Source organism: Mytilus californianus, unplaced genomic scaffold (genome assembly GCF_021869535.1).
Source record: "Mytilus californianus isolate M0D057914Y unplaced genomic scaffold, xbMytCali1.0.p SCAF_3, whole genome shotgun sequence".
Lineage (NCBI taxonomy): Eukaryota > Metazoa > Mollusca > Bivalvia > Mytilida > Mytilidae > Mytilus > Mytilus californianus.
This window is the reverse complement of record NW_026262679.1, coordinates 64,880,252-64,903,406: the sequence shown is the minus strand read 5'-3', so window position 1 is coordinate 64,903,406 and position 23,155 is coordinate 64,880,252. Positions and strand designations below refer to the sequence as shown.

Below are 23,155 nucleotides of genomic sequence, written 5' to 3'. Positions count from 1 at the left end.
TCGTTCATGACGAAACTATGAAAAACGAACTGCACATTGTGAGTGTTTGAAATATATAGAAATTAAAATGATAACTGTCCGCGGAAAAAACATTTTGTTCAAATGACGAAACTATGATAAACAAACTTCAAATTGCGGTCGTTTGAAAAATATTGAAATTGAAATGCAGACTGGCTGATTTTACTGGGAAAAATAATTATGATGGTCAATTATTTATGAGGTTTATTAATTAACGGATTAGTGACCCATTCGATGGTGATAAGCGGATAACCTGTAATCACAACTTATATATAAACTTGTCAAAAACATGAAGACAGGTAGAATTATAGTATTTTCATGCGAAAATATTTTTACACTTTTCAAATTTATGTGACGAAATTGATTTAAAAATCTTTCATCATTTTAAAAACCTTTTCGTAAATGACGAAAATGATGAGCGCTAGCAAAATCACTGAGGAAGCTCTGATTTGTAGCTGGACAAAAAATTTATGTAACTGATGGACTGACAGATGTTTACATACCAGTTTACCCCTCCTTTGAAAAAAATAAAATACAGATAGATATTTTTTGTCAGTCTACTATTGGGGTGTCAAAATTCAAGTCTGCCAAAAACTAAGTCCATTTATCAGTATAATATTCAAACTTTTTCTTCAGATGCTATTACTTCAACTTGAAGAAGCTTTTGCCATGAAGACTTGACAAAGTTGTTGATGTCTAAAAAATGTGTAATCCCAAACCATATATAAATGTTAACAGCAAAAAATAAGTCCTTTTATCTGTAAAATATGGAAAAATGAAAAAAATATATAATTTTTTCTAAAATAGCTATTATCTCTGAATCATTTAAAAAAAGTATCTAGCACAGTTCCATAAATTTCTATGAAGTTTTGAAAAAGCTATTGATGTCTAAAAAATACTCTAACCCCAGACTGTATCTAATTAATAACTGCAAATAAACTAAGTAAAATGCTTTAATCAGTAAAATATGGAAAAAATGGAAAAAAAAATGAAAAACTTTGCTCTGGATACTGTTTTTTATCATAGCTTCTGTCCAGGTTTAGTGAAATTCCATAAAGGTTTGATGTCTAGAAAACTTTAACCTCAGACTGTATCTTAATGTAAACTGCCAAAAAATAACTGAGTCAATTTATCAGTAAAATACTGAATGAAAAAAAATGTTTTTTAAATTTTGAACTGGAACGCTCTTTTCATCATAAAAAAAGTTTCTGTCCAAATTCCATAAAGGTTAATCAAAGTTATTGATGTTTAAAGTTTAACCACAGACTGAACCTAAATGTTATTGCCCCAGACGCCATGAAATTTAGGATTGCTAAGTCTAGCTTCCATCACAAAATGTTGCAGGCTCAACAAAAATTTTATTGGAGTGCATCAGTCTGGTTTGCTTGTTGTATTGTGTACCTGGATATGTGTAGATGTGATATCTTAGTTCAAAATTTCAAATTATCATATGATATTTTAGAACAGAACTACAAACATCATAATATCTGCAATCTGTAAGCTATTTTTGCTATTCTGCATACACTTTATTTGAGATTGACTGTCCTGAAGACAGGTCTCTGTAGGACTGTATATGAATAGATTGAAGTTGGATATTAATTTACCTGTCCTCCACTGCATGGCATACCATTCATGATGTGCACATCTGACGGACAATATTCTGTTTCCCCATCACAGAACTCTGGCAAATCACATTCACCTGGTGATAATCGACAAAGAGTTGCTGCAGACTTTGGCTGTAGAAAAATTTTTAAAAATTGTATTGCTATGTGTAAACAAAAATTCCTAATAAATCATTATTCATGTTTTTTAAATATTTGTTTTACTCTTCTAAATCATATTATCATATAATTGATACAGATTTTGCCACTTTTGATTATGTCATATCAACAAAGTAAGCCAAATGTTTTTTTAACAGAAGCAATTCAATGTCGCCACATGGCAGGATAACGTATTATTTTGCCGTGCTCATAAGATCAAAGTAATGAGATTATTTCTGTAATCTGTCAACCATTTTATCTTTCGCTATGACAGAGCAGGGAGACATGGCTCCTGGACATTTTGTTGCGGAATCTGATCATAAACTGGGTCATTTATCAAGAATTAATGTAGCAATATACATTAACAGAAACCCCACAACAAAAGTGTTGTATTAGATGGATCTGAGCTTTACGGTTCTTATTCTGATGTTAAAAGAGTAATTTCACATGTAATAAACCATAATTCATCACACAAATAAGTGCTAAGCCTTCTGGCAGATATCAAGATCTTGGGATAATAACAAGGTAGATATGGAAAAAGGCATTATTTATCTAATTATGACATAACTGTTACGAAAAAATTTGATTTAGCATATGTTATAACTGCCAAATTACCTGTGATATTTGTGCCCAGGGCCAGTTATTTCACCTGTCTATTTTGATATTGACCCTGGTATCAATCCTTGACCCATATGAGCCCTTGGCTTGCACCTTCAGCTGATAAGGGAATCTCAGGTTGATACCAGTGCAGAATTGGAAATGGACAAGCTTTAATTTATAAATATCTGATATCTTTATACTGAAAGATTTTTCTACTTGACTAACTAAAATCATTGACAAATTGTTATCAAATCATTAAATCTTTGTATTTTCTTTTTATAAATGTTGATGTAATAGCTATTTTTTTTTATCTTTACTAGCCTTAGATATTTTGAAAAAAATTCAACAGTACTAAACCCTAAATATGGACACCTTAGTCTTCTTCTGACCAGCTATAAAACCACTGCCAAAGTGAGACGGGATGTATAAATTAGCACACTGGTTATGTCAGAATGGGGACATTAAATCTGATGCTCCATGTAGAGAGAGTACCACACTCTTTGTATTTTAAAGAACCCTTGCAACAACTATTTTAGAGGTCCATAGGTGGTCTGTTGCAACATACGATTGTTTTCTAGTGACAGTCCAAATTTCTCCTCCATTCGTCCCTATCTTGCAGAAACTACCTATTGTAAGAACTGCAACAGTTTCTTATCCTAAGTATACATGAAAAACTGTCACTGGATGTTTAGCAAATAACTATTAATCGATCAATCAATAAGCGATACCCTACATCATGTTTTTCTTAGACAATTCATGACATTGCTAAGTGAAACCTATTCAAAGTACAGTGACTATTTCTTCTCATATATTCAGGTATTTATACATCCTTTTGTTTCAAATTTTTGGATTTGTCAGTTCCTCAAGGCAAATCCAGAAAAGCGCTTCATTTTTTGGGGTTTGAGCCTCCCTGATGAAGATAAACTAAGAAAAACACTTCAAACACACCAAATGTTTAAAGTGTCACTATTATCACTAAAAGAAGGCATGATTTAATTATCAACAGGTCAGGTAATTTGAAGGCATGATTTAATTATCAACAGGTCAGGTAATTTGAAGGCATGATTTAATTATCAACAGGTCAGGTAATTTGAAGACATGATTTAATTATCAACAGGTCAGGTAATTTGAAGGCATGATTTAATTATCAACAGGTCTGGTAATTTGAAGGCATGATTTAATTATCAACAGGTCTGGTAATTTGATAGACCAATACCAAACTGGCACATTGGTTAGGTTGGTAATGATCACTTATTAGTCATATTTGAACATTTCTGTGAATAAAATATGAATAGGGCGGGTTTCAGAAAAGCCTTCCTTATACCTGGACTGAAAAAAAAAAAATATCCAAGTAACACATCATAGTTTTATCATAATATTGTGAGCAAAGGTCTAGACAAAAAAATAACAATATTCATATCACACAATATCTTATGTTTCTAATATAATATTCACCTGACAATTATTTAAGTCACAACATCTGCCTGTAGCACATCTAGCGTGACTTAACAACTTACATGACGATGCATTACAACACTTACTGTCGCATATCTGTAATACATATAATACTTAATTTCAAAATATTTCCTATAAATGAAGGAAAAACGCTCATATGTTACAACTCATCACTGCCAAGCTGCTGACTATATATAAAGTCATTCTTTTCAGTAGATTTGGAGAAAGGGTGATTAAATGTTCATTCAACAAATTGAAAAGTATAGGCATACAGAAAGAATTGGCCTGACAGATACCTAAAGTGCTCACACATTATAATTATCACTGTCAAGTTGTTGACCAAATAAAGTCATTCTGTTCTGTAGTTCCTGAGAAAAGTGTGACAGAAATAATTGTGTCTATAGTTCCTGAGAAAAGTGTGACAGAAATAATTGTGTCTAAGGATTTTTTCTTATGAAATATGTGAGATGAATTGAATTCAAAACTGTATGAAAAGCACAAAAGAAATAGCAAGAATTTGACAACAATTTGTTTGAATAGACAAGGTACGATTTTTGGCTGATTTGACCCTGTAAATTGACATTCATGTGCATGTCCAAAGCCAGGATTGAGATGTTGTTGTTTGTCACTGTCCATCATATTTGTTCTTTGTTTATTGTTGTAGCATAAGTCTGCTTGTTGGTTTTCATTTAAACATTGTCTTCCGTCTAGTCTTACTGGGACCTCTTATAGCTTCCTATGTAATGTATGAGTTTTTGGTAATTATTATAGGCAGTACAGTAATGTATAATCATTTAAATCTTGTTCTTCGATTGTCTTTTCATAAGCTCTCATTCCACACCTCTTGATCTTTTTGGTCTCTCTGATTGTCTTCTCATTGGCTATCATTCTACATCTCTTGATCTTTTTGGTCTCTACGATTGTCTTCTCATTGGCTATCATTTCACACCCTTTGATATTTTTGGTCTTTACGATTGTCTTCTCATTGGCTTTCATTCTACACCTCTTGATCTTTTTGGTCTCTACGATTGTCTTCTCATTGGCTATCATTCCACATCTCTTGATCTTTTTGGTCTCTATGATTGTCTTCTCATTCCACACCTCTGGATCTTTTTTTATTCAAATATGAAGAACCTCTAATTTGAGGTAATTTTTCCTTAAATGAGGCTATGTACGTACTACGGTACATTATATTTTTTAACATCTGTCTACAGTAATCACAATGTTCTATAAATAACACTACTGGTCAAAGACCTGTTACCAGTTACTGTTACCTGCTGTTTTATTCAAAAACGGAAGTGGTGCTTAAAAGCAACATACTGCTGACATGGTACAGACAAGTATTTTTAATTCATTTGTAAAAACAAAATTTTGTTTGATCTGATTAAGATAGGGCAATATTGGATTTTCTGTAAATTGAACATGATGAGGGAAAATAAAGGAGCAGGCCCAGTAAGACCCCTTTTGGCCCCAAAATATAGCAGTTTTACAAAATTGTTAATATGTGAATTTTTAGCTATTTATTGGAAAGAAGAATACTTCTGTTAAATAAATATGGGCTGTTTTTGACAATACAATGCACATGTATCGGGTACTAGCATCATTAAGTCATGCTAGATTACTGAAATCTTCGAAATTTTAGCATTTTGGTTAATTTTTAGACGGTTTCCGTCTGAAATGGAAGTGGGCGCATTTGTGTTCATTCTTAATATTTAAATGCAAGTTGTATTTGATGATAATACATAACATTATAAAGGTTTAGAATGAACACGGATGCGGCCACTTTCATTTTTGACAAAAACCATCTAAAAAGTGACATATTATGGCATATTTGATAGATTTTTCATATTTAAGCTTGAATTTGAGCGTCTTTATTGAAAAAATCAGTTCAAATCTTTCACATAAACTAATTGAATCGACTGAAGTAGACACTTATTTATTTTCATTTACCTGTGTTTAAAGTTATTGCAAATGGTTGATATTTTTGTTCGAGCATATTGTTTAACATTTCATACCGATATATAACATGTTACTTTTATTATTCTTCCCTTAGTTTATTTATTTTTTATTTACATTATATCATAGGTCAAATTTATTTGTTTAGTGTATGTTCACTGGTGTTAATATGTCCTTTGATTGAGTTAAGCTATTTCAGTTGATATTTTATAGTGTGTCTTTCTATGTTGTGATGTTACACTATTGTTTCAGAAAAAGGGTGAAGGTTTGGTACCATTAAAACGTTTAAACCCGCTGCATTTGTTTGCACCTGTCCTAAGTCAGGAATCTGATGTTCAGTAGTTGTCGTTTGTTGATGTGGTTCATAAGTGTTTCTTGTTTCTCGTTTTTTATATAGATTAGACCGTTGGTTTTCCCGTTTGAGTGGTTTTACACTAGTAATTTTTGGGGCCCTTTATAGCTTACTGCTCCTTGTGAGCCAAGGCTCAGTGTTGAAGACCGTACTGTGACCTATAATGGTTTACTTTTATAAATTTTGACTTGGATGGAGAGTTGTCTCATTGGCACTCATACCACATCTTCTTATATCTACTTAAGTGTTTAAAAAGTGTCCAAAATCTTTCATCAGATGAACCTGAATTTTGAGGCCAAAAACAGCCCTTACCGGACCTACTCCTTTGTGAGGGACATGAGAACATCGCTTTATAATGTCATTAACTTGTGAAAACTTATGAATTTCAAAATTAAAGTTGATACATCTCTTCAATACATTGTAAGTGGTTGATTTCACAGAACATAAAGTTCACATTCAGAGTGGGAAGGAGACCTTCCAAATTTAATGGTCAGAATGGTGAAGTGTTTGGTTCAATTGACATACCTTCTTCTCTCTTTGCTACTCAAAAGCAAAATAAAACATTAATGTCCTGATTAAATGTAAATTCTATCAATTAATTGTAAGATTCAGAAGAGACGGTAACTGGTACAGTACCTATAAAATTTCCTGCAAAAATCAACACTAGTAACCCACTTTTCATTGTTTATAAGAGGAATTTAAGTCTGAATCTATGGTGCAAAGCCTAACTTTTTATGTTCAAAGAGTTCCTATTCAAATTATTTGAGAACAAGCATTCTAAGAGTATTGCATGGCAATACATAGTCCCCTACCGGGTAAAAATTCATTATACTGGAACAAAATGCTAACTTGTTCTATAACTTGTCATGGTGTAAACAAAAAGAAAATATCAAGTCAATATCTTCAAGAATGATGAAAAAAAGTGTGGAAAACCTATAACACTCTAACATTAGATATGATTAATAGTTCTCTAAAATTAGATATGATGTAATACAATGTATATCTATTTTCAAATTACAATCAAATATAATTAATAGTTCCAAATATTTTTTCTTTCATTTGTCACAAACTAATATAGATTTGTAACTTATCTATAAAATGTCAACAACTTTTATCTACACAATGTAATGTAATGAAATATATACCTTAATAAAAATAGATTATTTTCTAATTAAAGGATTTCACTTAATAAAAAAAATATATATATAAATATACATGTAGCATTCAGAAAATTAGTTTAAACAAAATAACATATAAACCTGCCACATAATTCCTCAAAAAATTTACCAAGGAATGTCTTTTAAAAAATGAGTTATCTCCCTTTGTACAGATATATGGTTTAACATAGTACTCTAACATTAGTTATGGAGTTTTTTATGATCCACAACTCTGGGCTAAATCATCAGACCGGAACAAAATTCGAACTTGATCTATAACTTGTCATGATAAAACTATATACCAAATATCAAATCGATATCTTCAAGAACGAAGAAAACAGTGTGGAAAACTGAGTTGCCGGACTGATGGATGGACAGACGGACAGTCAGACAGAGTGCAAACCTAAAGTCCCCTACGACTTCGTCGGTAGGGGACTAATAAAATGCTTCGCTGAGCAGCTGGATATGACCGCAGAGGTCCAACCCTGAACAGTTGGGGCGAAAATGGACACAATATTCGTGCTTGATACAGGTATGAATTTGGATTGTAATTAAATATTTGACACATAATAGGTTTCTGACACGGAATAACAGTAGTCAAAGAACTTAGAATTGGTTATATGACTTGAATTTACATTCAATTTTTTGCTTTTGTGCAATACACTATGCTGTTGCGAATTGACCCCCCCCCCCCCAAAAAAAAAAAAATTGCCCCTCACAATTTCTTTTTTACCCCCCTCCCCCCCTTTCCCAAAAAAAAATCTTTCCCTCAAGATATGGTCATAATCTCAATTCAAATTTCCAATGGAGTTTGCAACCATAATAACCAATTTAAATACATCATAAAAGTCTAAAATAGATAATTCAAAAGCAGTGTAATGGGAGGTTATCCAACATTGTACAACATTGTACAATTTTGTTTTTGGATTACCTCCCTTACACTGCTTTTAAATTGTCCATTAACCAGGAAACCCTTGTTTTTTCCCATTTTTTGCCCCTAATTCCTAAACGGTTTGAGCCATAACCCCCCAAAGCCAATCCTCACCATTCCTTTGTGGTATGGAAACTTGTTGTATAATTTCAGAGAGATCCATACACTTAAACACAAGTTATTGTCTGGAAGTTACAAAAATGTTTATTTTTGGCCCCTTTTTGGCCCCTAATTCCTTAACTGTTGGTACCATGACCCCCAAAATCAATCCCAACCTTCCTTTTATGGTATTGAACCTTATGGTAAAATTTCATAGAGATACATTGACTTAAACTAAAGTTATTGTGCGAAAACCAATGTGTCTTCGGAACATCAACGACGACGAAGCCAACGTCATACCAATATACGACCGCAAAAATAAAAACTGATTTTCTGATGGTAACTGGTCCTCTACCAGTATAACCAAACAAAACTTTATCATCTTTTACCAGAGTTACTCAAAATGATTTTTTGGGCATTTTGTACCTGTAATATTCCACAATCAAAGTGCTTGTGAGCACTGAAGGGTAAAGATTGCTTTCATTTTGCAAATTTGTGAATTTTTAAATAAAACATTGACAAAGTTAAAAATTATAGTTTGAGTTATCTTCCTTTGTTTATGATTGTAATTGGTAGTTGAACGTTTTTTTTTTTATAACAGAATCATACACATTACATTACTTATGTAATTTTTATTAAAGAACTGTTTTCTTGATAAGTATAGTAATTCAAATACACATCATATTGTAACTTAAATATCAAAGTTTAACATATTATCAATAAATTGCATGATATTGACTGGATAGGATCTAAATAATGAAACAGGTTTTGTTTATTTCGTTGAATATTGGAATCATGTGCATTCGGATTGAGAATTTTTTCAAAAATCATGAGGCGGCATTGGGGAATTTCATTGAAAATCAAGGGAAACATAAACTTCTCCTTGGAGCTTCTGTAGAGCTGTGGAGAATCCTAGGGCGATGATATTATAGCTCTCTGCGTCTGGTGTGATGACCCTTGAACCTGAGATATCCCTGTATCAGGTATCATCCTGTCCATGTGTCCAGTATTATCACTTACCTGAGGTAATCCACAATCACATTCTTCTCCCTCCTCAACAAATCCATTTCCACAATAGGGAGCATTAAACAACTGTTCTGGAATATTCTTCAGACAGTAGTCTAAACCAATCTCAAAATTATCATTTAATACTGTCTGTGAACATGAGGACCATTTTGTTGGTGTTTTGCTTCTACAAATAACAATCATTAATTGAATGTATATAAATAATTAAAATAATAAGGCATTTTGAAAAGAGGATATTCTTTTTATTGCTGTTATCTTTTTTTTTTTTACATTTTTGTGCACAAAATGTAAAACTATTCAGTTGATTTTTTTGTAATTTAATATTGCAGTTGGGATGTTATGGTGAAATTACCCAAAATATAATTCTGCAAATATTAGTTGTTAAACATCAATCTTGAAAAACTGAAAGACTTCATAGCATGCTTTAGAAAACTGTTTTTCCTTAATAGCAAAAAATATTACATGGCCAAGATCATATATTTCATTTAAAACCAAAGAGTGATTATTGTTTTATTTGAATGTATATTGTATATTTTGAATTAGGAAAGGCCTGGCCAACCTAAATTAGTCAATTTGCATTTTGACACAAACAATTAATCATGAACTCTTATCATTACTTTGTATTATTTTGTTTATCCACAGTTGAATGATTTTTTTCAAGGTTGTATTTTTAATCTACTTCACAGAAGAATACTGTTTACAGCAGGTTTACCCCCCCCCCCCAATAGACTTTTTTTTTTCAATCCTCATTTTATTGATAAAAATAAATCATAGATTTGTGAATACAAGCAAGTAGAAAAATTTTACTCTATTGAACATTTTAATTTGTGGTTTATCTTTACCCAAAACATCCACATAAATTGGTATCCCATTAATAATGAATCCACGATAGGACATTTATATCAGTTAATGATCTGACCTATCTCTCTAATTTAACTTTTTCAAGAATATATACCATTTAGAAATTATTTGTGCAGATAGGTTCTTTTAAAGCATATTTATGAAGAAATAAACATGAATATAATCATAAAGGACAAGGTTCACTTATGGCACAAAATGGCCTAAAATATCAACTTTATCATAAAACACCAAAAAGGTCACAAAATAGTTCGTAAATGGGTCTATTTCAAAAGCCTTTATGCTAAATAAATCAGTTCTTTTCATAAAAGTACATAATATATTCTCAAAAGTAAGCCTATTTAGGACATTTTGTCAAAATATGATGATTTGGGGCAAAATTGCAGACCTAAAAGCTTTAGAAAAACCTTGGCGGCCACCTACGATCTAAAATGTTTTGTAACCGAAAGATTCCAATTTTGATATAGAATTCGTTAATATAAAAACTTTTTGGATCGTGGATGGTGGCCCAGGTTAATTATGCCAAAAACAATTAAAATTATAGAAAAAATTTACAAAAATTGACCTTTAAATACAAATACTAGTAATGTTTATTTAAGGGGTCATAGCTTCATAAATTTTAAAGGAAGGTGCCAAAAAAAAATATTTTTGTCTTAATAGTATTATCATAAGTATTTCTATGGGAAATTTGTAATTTTTTGGCCCAATTTAAAAAACATAAAAAATGTAGGGCCAATTATAACCCTTCGTGAACCTTCTCCTTTTAAATGTTCATTTGACCTCTTTTGGGTCAAATGCATTAATAAAACTTACCCTCCTCCTGTAGTTGCCATGATACATTTCTGGTCTGGACAAAGACAAACTGAATAATTATCATGTTCCATACCAAAGTTATGTCCTAATTCATGGGCCACAGTTGTGGCTACCTGAGTGGTACTGGTGGCATCCTTAAATACAATAATGTATACAACTGTCAGCCCATATATCACTATAGGAATACATGTGTCGTCTTCATATCTTGTATCAAAATCATAGATCATTCAAAAAATAAAACAAGCAAAAACAGATTGAATCCCATTCCATTACAAAATTTAGTGTTACCTTAATCATCTTATCAACAAAACAATAAAATGCTCCGCTGGGCGCAGCTTGATACAACTGCAGAGGTCAAACCCTGAACAGTTGGGGCAAATATGGACACAACATTCAAGCTTGATACAGCACTGAATTTGGATTGTGATTAAATATTTGACACAGCATAGGTTTCTGACACAGAATGAATGTGGTCTAAGAACTTAAAAAATTTTAATTTACCTATTATAGTCCAATATCCAAAATCTAAATACATACACTGTTAGATTCAGCATATCAAAAATTTTTAATTTACCTATTCAAACCATATCATTATTATTTGCTTTTATATATAAATCAGAAATAACCAATTTAAAATGGAAAATTTTAAAGAAAAAAAACAGGAAAAAAAGGAAAAAAAATCCCTCCCCTAAATTTTTTGAACCCCCTTATGATTCATCACCCCCAAACTCAATCCCAGACTTCCCTTTGTGGTATAGTACCTTGCAGTACAATTTCAGAGAGATCCATACACTTGAACACAAGTTATTGTCTGGAAACTAAAAAAATGCTTGTTTTTAGGCCCCTTTTTGGCCCCAAATTCCTAAACCTTTAGGGCAATTACCCCAAACCCAAACCCAGCTTTCCCTTTGTGATATGAAACCTTGTAGTACAATTTCATAAAGATCCATACACTTACACACAAGTTATTGTCCTGAAACTAGAAAAAAGCTTGTTTTTTGCCCCTTTTTGGCCCTTAATTACTAAAATTTTGAATCAATTACTCCCAAAATCAATCCCAGCCTTCCCTTTGTGGTATGGTACATTGAAGTACAATTTCAGAGAGATCCATACACTTGAACACAAGCTATTGTCTGGAAACTAGAAAAATGCTTATTTTTGGCCCCTTTTTGGCCCCTTATTCCTAAACGTTTTGGGCAATTACCCCCAAACTGAATTTCAGCATTCCCTTTGTGATATGGAACCTTGTAGTACAAGTTCAGAAAGATCCATACACTTACACACAAGTTATTGTCATAAAACTAGAAAAATGCTTGTTTTTTGGCCCCTAATTCCAAAAATTTTTAGACAATTACCCCCAATATCAATCCCAGCATTCCCTTTGTGATATGGAAACTTGTGGTACAATGTCAGAGAATTCCATACACTAACACACAAGTTATGTCTGGAAGTTACAAAAATGCTTATTTTTGGCCCCTAATTCCTTAACTGTTGGTACCATAACCCCCAAAATCGATCCCAACCTTCCTTTTGTGGTATTGAACCTTATGGTAAAATTTCATAGAGATCCATTCACTTAAACTAAAGTTAGAGTGCGAAAACCAATGTGTCTTCGGATGACGACGACGCCAACGACATACCAATATACGACCGCAAATTTTTTTTGCGGTTGTATAAAGAGGGATGAATTACATTTCATTACAAAATTTGAAAAAAGTTTAAAGAAGTGTGACTGTTATCATTTTGTCAACAATCTTTGACTATTAAAGTAAAGCTCTATTTCTATAAAAGCATAATTTTTACCAGCCACAGCTTTGTTTTAAAAATAAATGTCTTATTTATTTGACTTATGTTTTTTTCTTATTTATCTAGCAAATTTGATTGTAAATAAATGTGGATGTGTCCACATGTGGACACAGATGATGCCCCAGCTTGCAATTTTTATGTTTATAAAGGGACATAACTCAAGAATGGTAAAAGTGACGCCACCAAATTTCGTACTTAATCTGTATTATGTAGTAATAAGCATTGTGTATAAGTTTCATAACATTTGGTTGAGGCAAACTAAAGTTAGAGAACGGAAACAAAAAAATTGTAAATTATCTTAGTTTTGAGGTAATGAATATTGTGTATAGGTTTCATAATGTTTGGTTGTGGAAAACTTAAGTTACAGAATGGAAACTAAAAATTTTGAAATCTTTCGATTCATAAAGGGGTATAACTCAATAATGGTTAAAGTGACACTACCCAAATTCAACTTGATCTGTGTTTTATCAGTGGAAGGCAAAATTAAACATTGCATTGTATAAAGCATTGATTGTAGTTGATTCAACTATAGTCATGGACAAAGGAAGATAACTCCAATTTTAAATAAAATGCTCCGCAGGGCGCAGTTTGATACGACCGCAGAGGTCGAACCCTGAACAGTTGGGGCAAGTATGGACACAACATTCAAGCTTGATACAGCTCTGAATTTGGATTGTGATTAAATATTTGACACAGCATAGGTTTCTGACACAGAATGAATGTGGTCTAAGAACTTAAAAATTTTAAATTGGACATTCACCTATTATGGTCCAATATCCAAAATCTAAATACATGGTTAGATTCAGCATATCAAAGAACCCCAAGAATTCAATTTTTGATGAAATCAAACAAAGTTTAATTTTGGACCCTTTTGACCTCAATGTGGACAAAGTTGATAACGGGGCCCAAAAATCAAAAATCTAAATACATGGTTAGATTCAGCATATCAAAGAACCCTAAAAATTCAATTTTTGTTAAAATCAAACTAAGTTTAATTTTGGACCCTTTGGACCTTAATGTAGACCAATTTGAAAACGGAGCCAAAAATTAAGAATCTAAATACACGGTTAGATTCGGCATATCAAAGAACCCCAATAATTCAATTTTTGATGAAATCAAACAAAGTTAAATTTTGGACCCTTTGGACCTCAAAGTGGACCAATTTAAAAACGGGGCCCAAAATCCAAAAACTTAATACACGGTTAGATTCAGCATATTAAAGAACCCCAAGAATTCAAGAATAAAACCCCATTGAAATTGATCAAGAAATAAGCAATTTATACGAAGTATCTTCTTTTGCACAATACTGTGCAATTGAATATTTCTTGCTATTGCGCAATACTGTACAATTGACAATTTCTTGCTATTGCGCAATATTGTGCTATTGGATATTTCTTGCTATTGCGCAATACTGTGCAATTGAAGATTTCTTGCTATTGCGCAATACTGTGCAATTGAAGATTTCTTGCTATTGTGCAATACTGTGCAATTGAAAATTTCTTGCTATTGCACAATACTTATTATATAATAATTTACACATCCTGTTTGGTGTGTATCTCCTACCATATCATTATTATTTGCTTTTAAATATTAATCAGAAATAACCAACTTAAAATGGAAAATTTTAAAAGAAAAAAAAAAGGAAAAAAAGAAAAAAAAAGTAAAAAAAAATCCCCCCCCCCCAATTTTTTGAACCCCCTTATGATTCATCACCCCCAAACTCAATCCCAGCCTTCCCTTTGTGGTATGGTACCTTGCAGTACAATTTCAGAGAGATCCATACACTTGAACACAAGTTATTGTCTGGAAACTAGAAAAATGCTTATTTTTGGCCCCTTTTTGGCCCCCAATTCCTAAACGTTACGGGCAATTACCCTCAAACTCAATTCCAGCTTTCCCTTTGTGATATGGAACCTTGTAGTACAATTTCAGAAATATCCAAACACTTACACACAAGTTATTGTCATGAAACTAGAAAAATGCTTGTTTTTTGCCCCTTTTTTGGCCCCTAATTCCTAAAATTTTGAGGCAATTACCCCCAAAATCAATTACAGCCTTTCCTTTGTGATATGGAACCTTGTGGTACAATGTCAGAGAGATCCATACACTTACACACAAGTTATTGTCTGGAAGTTACAAAAATGCTTATTTTTGGCCCCTTTTTGGTCCCTAATTCCTTAACTGTTGGTACCATAACCCCCAAAATCAATCCCAACCTTCCTTTCGTGGTATTGAACCTTATGGTAACATTTCATGGAGATCCATTCACTTAAACTAAAGTAAGAGTGCGAAAACCAATGTGTCTTCGGACGACGCGGGACGACGACGACGACGCCGCCAACGTCATACCAATATACGACCAAAAAATTTTTAATTTTTGCGGTCGTATAAAAATACTTGAATAATAACATTGATATTTTTAGAAATTACATTTAGTTAAGACAAACTCAAGTTAGAGAACGGAAAAGAAAAATTCAGCAATTTTTTCATTTGTAAAGGGGCATAACCCTAGAACGGTAATCAAAGTGCTTGTAAGCACTGAATGGTAAAGATTGCTTTAATTTATCAGTAGGAAGTAAAATTGAATATTGCATTGTATAAAGCATTGGTTGTAGTTGATTCAACTACTATTATGCATAAAGAAAGATAATTCCAATTTTCAAAGAAAACTTTAAAATATTTTTAGAAATGAAGGGTAAAAATTGCTTTAATTTATCAGTGGAAGGCAAAATTAAACATTGCATTGTATAAAGCATTGATTGTAGTGGATTCAACTATAATCATGGACAAAGGAAGATAACTCCAATTTTAAAAATGACTTGATATTTAGGGAAAAAAAAAAGAAAAATTTAACAATTTTTCCATTTTTAAAGGGCATAACTCTAGAACAGTATAAGTGACGGCTCCAAAATTCAAACTTGATCTGTATATAGTGGTAATAAGCATTGTGTGTAAGTTTCATAACATTTGGTTGAGGCAAACTTAAGTTAGAGAACGGAGCATAACTCTAGAACGGTAAAAGTGACGCCACCAAAATTCAAACTTGATCTGTATTTAGTGGTAATAAGCATTGTGTATAAGTTTCATAACATTTGGTTGAGGCAAACTAAAGTTAGAGAACGGAAACCAACTTTGGGACGTACCGACAGACGGACGGACGTACAGACGGACAAGGTAAAACTTAATGCCCCCTCCGCTACGGCGAGGCATAAAAATAAGAATTTCCTATAAAAAGTATTTCAAATCCTTAAGATTTAAAACTGCAGCTAAAATGGGAAAAAAGTATCTTTATCAGAGAACTATCAAGAACACATTTTTGTTTCACTTTCATTCATATATACACACTCAAAGTTGAAGGATCTCAAGAAGAAATTGATTGATTGTTGGTAGCTTAATGTCCAGTGTACCATGCATTAATTTTTGGTTCTTTCTTCAAAACATTTACAACTCGGGTCACAGAGTAGTTCTAGCTGGGTAGCAAATCTTACTTTCATATCTTATTTGTTTTAAAAATTTTAGCACACATTTCAATGGATTGCTACTCGGCGAGAACTACTCTCTGGCCCATAACATATTTAGAAAATAGACTATCAAAATAACTCCTTTAGAAAATAGACTATCAAAATAACTCTAATATGAATTAAAAGAAAACTGGGGTTTATCTCATATGTTTCAATGGTACAACAGTCACAAAAAAAAAAGTGTGACAAAAATATCTGTTGGACGAACAGACAATGTGGTTGCAATATAGGTTGCCCTAATTCCTAGAAAGGAGGTATAAAAATAAACATTGTCAAGACTAATTTTTTGTAACCACAACAAATGACTGACAAATGCTGTTATAGAAACATTATGACACTGTCAAAAGCAATCGATAATTAATGATAATATAATAGGTGTATTTCCATTGAACATGATGCTACATCTTCAAGGTAAACTCATTATACAATTCTTAAAATATAGGATATAAGCATACATTATTTCTTTCATGTTAGTTTTAAATTAGTGATATAAATAAAAAAATATGAGGCTAATATCAAAGAGGCAGACAGTAACCACACTCAAAGTTGAAGGATCTCAAGAAGAAATTGATTGATTGTTGGTAGCTTAATGTCCAGTGTACCATGCAGTGGCATACAAACATACATACTTCAATAGCAGCTACATTAATTTTTGGTTCTTTCTTCAAAACATTTACAACTCGGGTCACAGAGTAGTTCTAGCTGGGTAGCAAATCTTACTTTCATATCTTATTTGTTTTAAAGTGGGCACTATAAAAATTTTAGCACACATTTCATTGGATTGCTACTCGGCAAGAACTACTCTCTGGCCCATAACTTACTTAGAAAATAAAATATCAAAATAACTCTAATATTAAAAGAAAACTGGGGTATATCTCATATGTTTCAATGGTACAACAGTCAAGTTCCTTTGGCTATATACCACTAGAGCTAATGTAGTTTTTCATTTGCTGGTTGAACAGGATTTTGGAATTGTGATAAAAAAAACTTTTTATACTAATAAAACTAAATATTGTAATGAATAAAATTGAGAATGGAAATGGGGAATATGTCAAAGAGACAACAACCCGACCAGACAACAGCCGAAGTCCACCAATGGGTCTTCAATGCAGCGAGAAAATCCTGCACCCGGAGGTGGTCCTCAGCTGGACCCTAACTAAAGTTGTGTGCTAGTTCAGTGAAAATGGACACCACACTAAACTCCAAAACATATAAATGAACTAAAATTAAAAAACATACTAGACTAACAAAGGACAGAGGCTCCTGACTTGGGACAGGCGCAAAAATGCGGCGGGGTTAAACATGTTTTGTGAAATCTCAACCCTCCCCCTATACCTCTAGCCAAAGTAGTATAAAGAAACACACAGCAATACGCACAGTAAAACTTCACTACATGTATCTTACCATTGCAACACCAGCAGAATACTGGAAGGTACAAATTGACATCTTAATGGCCTTGCCTACTATTGAATCTTGAAATAAAATTCCCCTGAAATACATAGTAAGTCATTTTTAATATTAAAGTAAAATCGTTTTGTTATAGAAAGTAAAATAACAGAAGTTGCATACATTGTTGTGCTGAGCATACCGGTACCCCTGGTCATAATTCAAACTATTGGAAAACAGGAAGTAGGTGTCTGACAGTTCCAGAAATCATTCATATATTACAAATCATCACTGTCAAGCTGCTGACCATATATGTTAAAATATACTTTTTCACTTTTTTGGTCTTTTGGAAAATGTTGTTTGTGCTGTATTTAGACCCCTCTACCAAGAAATTGGGTTTTTATCCAACGCAATCATAGGTTTGAACGTTGTTTTCAATTTAGACTAATTTATATTTTTTCGTTTGGGCTTGTATTATATTTGCCTTCGGGTTTATATGATCTGTTCTTCCTATTTCGACTCTTCAAAATTCAAGAGTCTATCCTAAATTGAGGTAAATTATATGGCCTTTCAAATACTGTTTTGATTCCTAACATCACTGAAGAGATATTAATTGTCGAAATCTGGATATGGTGTACAAATTTTTGCACCTCATGTTTGCAGTATACCATCTTTTCCGCAAGTTATTGTTTACTGTTTGGTACTAAATTAATAATAAAGATCCATTTATTTGGCAATCGCCAATGGCAGTCAGCAGGGTTTAAGAACATCCGTTGTTCGACCTGTTATTCAAATGCGTTTTGTTAAAATATACTTTTTCACTTTTTTGGTCTTTTGGAAAATGTTGTTTGTGCTGTATTTAGACCCCTCTACCAAGAAATTTGTTTTGCATGCACACATATAAAAATTGCAGTTTTTATCCATTGAATCATAGGTTTGTACGTTGTTTTCAATTTAGACTTATTTATATTTTTTCGTTTGGGCTTGTATTATATTTGCCTTTGGGTTTATATGATCCGTTCATCCTAATTAGACTCTTCCAAATTCAAGAGTCTATCCTAAATTGAGGTAAATTATATGGCCTTCCAAATACCGTTTCGACTCCTAACATCACTGAAGAGACATTAATTGTCAAATCCGGATATGGTGTACAAATTTTTGCACCTCATGTTTGCAGTATACCATCTTTTCTGCAAGTTTATTGTTTTCTGTTTGGTATTAAACTAATAATAAAGATCCATTTTGTTACATCTTGTGATCCTTTTATTTGGCAATCACCAATGGCAGTCAGCAGGGTTTAAGAACATCCTGTGTTCGACCTGTTAGTCAAATGCGTTTGTGTTAAAATATACCTTTTCACTTTTTTGGTCTTTTGGAAAATGTTGTTTGTGCTGTATTTAGACCCCTCTACCAAGAAATTTGTTTTGCATGCACACATATAAAAATTGCGGTTTTTATCCAAGGCAATCATAGGTTTGAACACTGTTTTCAATTTAGACTTATATAGCCATTTTGTTCCTTAGTTCCTGAGAAAAGTGTGAGGAAATATTTCTTTTCATTAAAAAAATAGAAAAATCTAAAGTTTCAACAAACAGAAAGTTGGTGTCTGACAGATTCCTTAAGTGTTCACTTTTAAACTCATCACTGCCAAGTTGATGACCAAATGAGAGTCATTTTGTTCTGTAATTCCTGAGAAAAGTGTGACAAAAATATCTGTTGGACAAACAGACAATGTGGTTGCAATATAAGCCCCAATTCCTAGAAAGGAGGTATAAAAATAAACATTGTCAAGACCTATTTTTTGTAACCACAACAAATGACTGGAAGTTTCCTTTTACTTCAGTAATGTTGTTTGTAATAACTATTGGATAATGTTGAATATATGCCTACACTCCACACAAACTCACCAGAATCAATTCTATCAAATGTTAAGTGACAACCAATATTTACAGCAAAAAACACATAAAGAGGATTAAATTTCTTTCTTTAGATGCAGCTGGCATCTCACTTTTCAACTTATTTAAGAAAAGAAACCTGACAAATGCTGTTATAGAAACATTATGACACTGTCAAAAGCAATCGTTAATTAATGATAATATAATAGGTGTATTTCCATTGAACATAATGCTACATCTTCAAGGTAAACTCATTATACAATTCTTAAAATATAGGAAATAAGCATACATTATTTCTTTCATGTTATTTTTAAATTAGTGATATAAATAAAAAACGGGCGTATAAAAAATATGAGGCTAATATCAAAGAGGCAGACAGTAACCACACTCAAAGTTGAAGGATCTCAAGAGGTTTACAAGAATAGGCAAGTGTATATACATGTACAATATGTCAATCTCTAAATTGGATGAATTATGAAAGGTTATTCTATATACAGGAAAGATTGTAGAATAATAAAACTTTGTTACATAATGAGTTGTGCATCATGATTATTTTCTAATATAAGTAATGACCTTACAAAAGGTTTCTTTAATATGAACGAATGACCTCCCTGCCCATAAACAAAATTTATTGTACTATCTTACGTGATGAGCTGTGCATTATCGTTTGGATGATGTGGATTGATAGCCTGTCTTCGATAACTAAGGAAGTTATCCAGTGTAGTATTAGCTAAGTTTGATACAACAATTTTATTAGCTACTGTCCAGATTTCTACTCCAACTAAAGCAATGAAAATATTCAAAGGCTGGTAAAGCTGAAAAAATAAGAGATAGAGTGAGAGACCCATATTCGCCGCATAATTCGTTTATTTCCACTTACATCCGACCTACATTCGAATATTTGGAACTTTTTATGAAGGTTTCAGAAATTTAACTATATGAAAAAAATGTTTGACAAAGAAATTATCTTCAAAACATTGGTTAATTGTTCTAAAAACGAACGCAAACTCAAGAGGAAATCCAGTTGTTCGTGTACCATGGGGGACACATTTTCGCCGCAATGTATGATATGACCATCCTCATTATCCTGGTATATTATAAAAACGAATGTTTGCAATTACATGAATTAGCTTGAGAGATCATTCCTATACGATTTTTCTCACAAATATTTACTTTAAGACTGCGCATGATTGCCATATAAATCTTACATAATTGCCAAAATAATTTAAAAACACCTGCGTATGTCTTAATCTGTGCGAATAACCTTGGAAATGGGGTAAAGAGGAATATCGACAGTTGTAACATTACAAACAGCCTTTACCATCTATTTAGGCAAATATTGTGTAAAGACACACAAATTTAACAGAAAAAATAGCAAAACAGCGAAAATGTGTCCAAGGCGAAATGCGCCACCCACTCTACATATTAAATTGTAATCCACTTTTTTTCAATTTGTTTTCACCTGAGCCACCTGTGGCAGTATATGGTAACTGTCTAGCAAAGCAAGTATACATGTCAAAAACCATCATATATGACCTTTAAAGTTGCTCGAAGCATCCATCTAGAATATATCTGTTCTAATGAATGAGATGATCTTACAGACCCCAGTTCACCTTGATCAAGCAAGATATGAGTATTGTTCGATGCAAGCAGCCTTTAAATCATATTAAAAATAAAGAATATTTAGTGTTGCTCTTCGGAATAGTTTTATTTTGCACATGATTCTGCCTCCACATAAGTTACCCAATATTCAATTTTTTCATATAAATTAAGTCACATTTAAATTTGCTATATCCTCATTAAAAGAACAGTTATAGTGCACATTACAGTAATAACAAGCATTCTGTGAGTATTGCATGGAAATACATAATCCCCTACCGGTTACAAATTCATTGTAATGGAACGAAATTCTAACTTGATCTATAACTTGTCATGGTGTAAACTACATAAAAATATCAAGTCAAAATCTTCAAGCATGACGAAAACTGATTATTTAAGTGAATTTTCTATGTCCAAAAACCATAACTCTGCACAAAATTATCAGACTGGAACAAAATTTCAACTTGATCTGTAACTTGTCATGATAATACTATATACTAATTATCAAATCAATATCTTCAAGAATGACAAACAAACTTCCACTTAATTCTTCAAACAATTTACCAAAGAAAAGGAAAAAAATCCAAAATGTCAATTTGTCTTTTAATTTATTTTTTTTTAAATGAGTTATTTCCCTTTGAACAGAAATCTACTAATTAATAATAAGTATTTCATCAAAAATTTAATTCTAGGGAAAGGGCTTTAACTGAACAAAGAGAAAAGCTAAAATCGTGAAAATTGAACTTGACCTGTAACTTGTCATGATAAATCAATAAACCAAATATCAAATCAATATCTTCAAGCATGAAGAAAAAAAGTTTGGAAAACTGATTTGACGGACTGACAGATGGACAGACGGACAGACAGACAGACAGACAGACGGATGGAGTGCAAACCTAAAGTCCCCTTCGACTTTGTCGGTAGGGGACTAATTAAAGACCCTTCACTTCAAAGTGGACCTATAAGACATTTATAAGTATTCTAAGTACCATTGATCTTATATTTCATTGTAGTAAAATAAGTATATTAATAAGTTATAAAGATGAAGTCGTATTCATATAAAATATATGTCAATGTCTTTTTCATATGTCATCTGACAAGTGATTTCCTATTTCCTACTTGCTAGTATATTGTACAGTCCTTGTGTTTTCCTTCGGAAGTTAAACTCTGTACTCAAACCACTAATCAATCATTAATAACAATATAAAATAAGGAGATGTATATTTAACATTCATTTCCTTTCACTCCTTCCAAATTTTTCCTTATATAAATGACATTTGTAAAAATTCCCTTTTGATTTACAGCAAAATAAAGAATACAGTACTTCATTATCACTGTGTAGATGTTTGCATTTTGTATTTTTTTTTAACATAGTTGGCCTTCTCCTGTCATCTCTGAAATATTTACTGTTTATTCCCCTCCCCCCCTGTGTTTTTACAAAGACATTTTAAACATCATAAAGTGCTCCTCTATATAATGATGGTCCACTTTTCTAAAATCCATAAGTTTTTAATTAAATTGCTGCCTTGATATATTCCAGCCCGTGCTTATTGCTATAATTTAACTTGGTCAAAAAAAAGTGATAAAAGGAGAGTACACTTAATTTCTGACATTTGTCAATTTTAAAAATTGTTTTGTGTGAACTATATTCATAATTGTTCTTATTGCACTATCAAGACAAACTTCATTAGCAGTGTACATTCAGAAAATATTGCAATTTCATTTTATATGGCAAGTCTTCGACATAGTAAATGTTTGCATTAAAAATTCTCTTTCTGTTCTCAAACATTTTAAAACTATTAATAATTACTTGATATTACAATACATGCATTTCTGCAATAACATTAAATAATTTTCAGCATATTGACAGTCTATTTTAAAAGTTGGCAATAATCAGATTTTGCATTTGAAGCAGACAAGTAA

General features: G+C 32.2%; 1 protein-coding gene across 1 annotated transcript in view; it reads right to left on the bottom strand.

Moving 5' to 3' along the window:
• LOC127733116 (disintegrin and metalloproteinase domain-containing protein 12-like) overlaps window positions 1–23,155 on the bottom strand; it is a 75,815-nt gene that overhangs the window by 18,080 nt on the left and 34,580 nt on the right. Inside the window, exons 10-15 of the mRNA XM_052242411.1 lie at window positions 20,279–20,448; window positions 17,757–17,841; window positions 11,026–11,159; window positions 9,349–9,520; window positions 3,834–3,929; window positions 1,623–1,754 (exon numbers count right to left, since the gene is read on the bottom strand). Of these exons, the coding sequence (XP_052098371.1) occupies window positions 1,623–1,754; window positions 3,834–3,929; window positions 9,349–9,520; window positions 11,026–11,159; window positions 17,757–17,841; window positions 20,279–20,448 (789 nt within the window). The remainder of the gene's footprint in view (window positions 1–1,622; window positions 1,755–3,833; window positions 3,930–9,348; window positions 9,521–11,025; window positions 11,160–17,756; window positions 17,842–20,278; window positions 20,449–23,155) is intronic.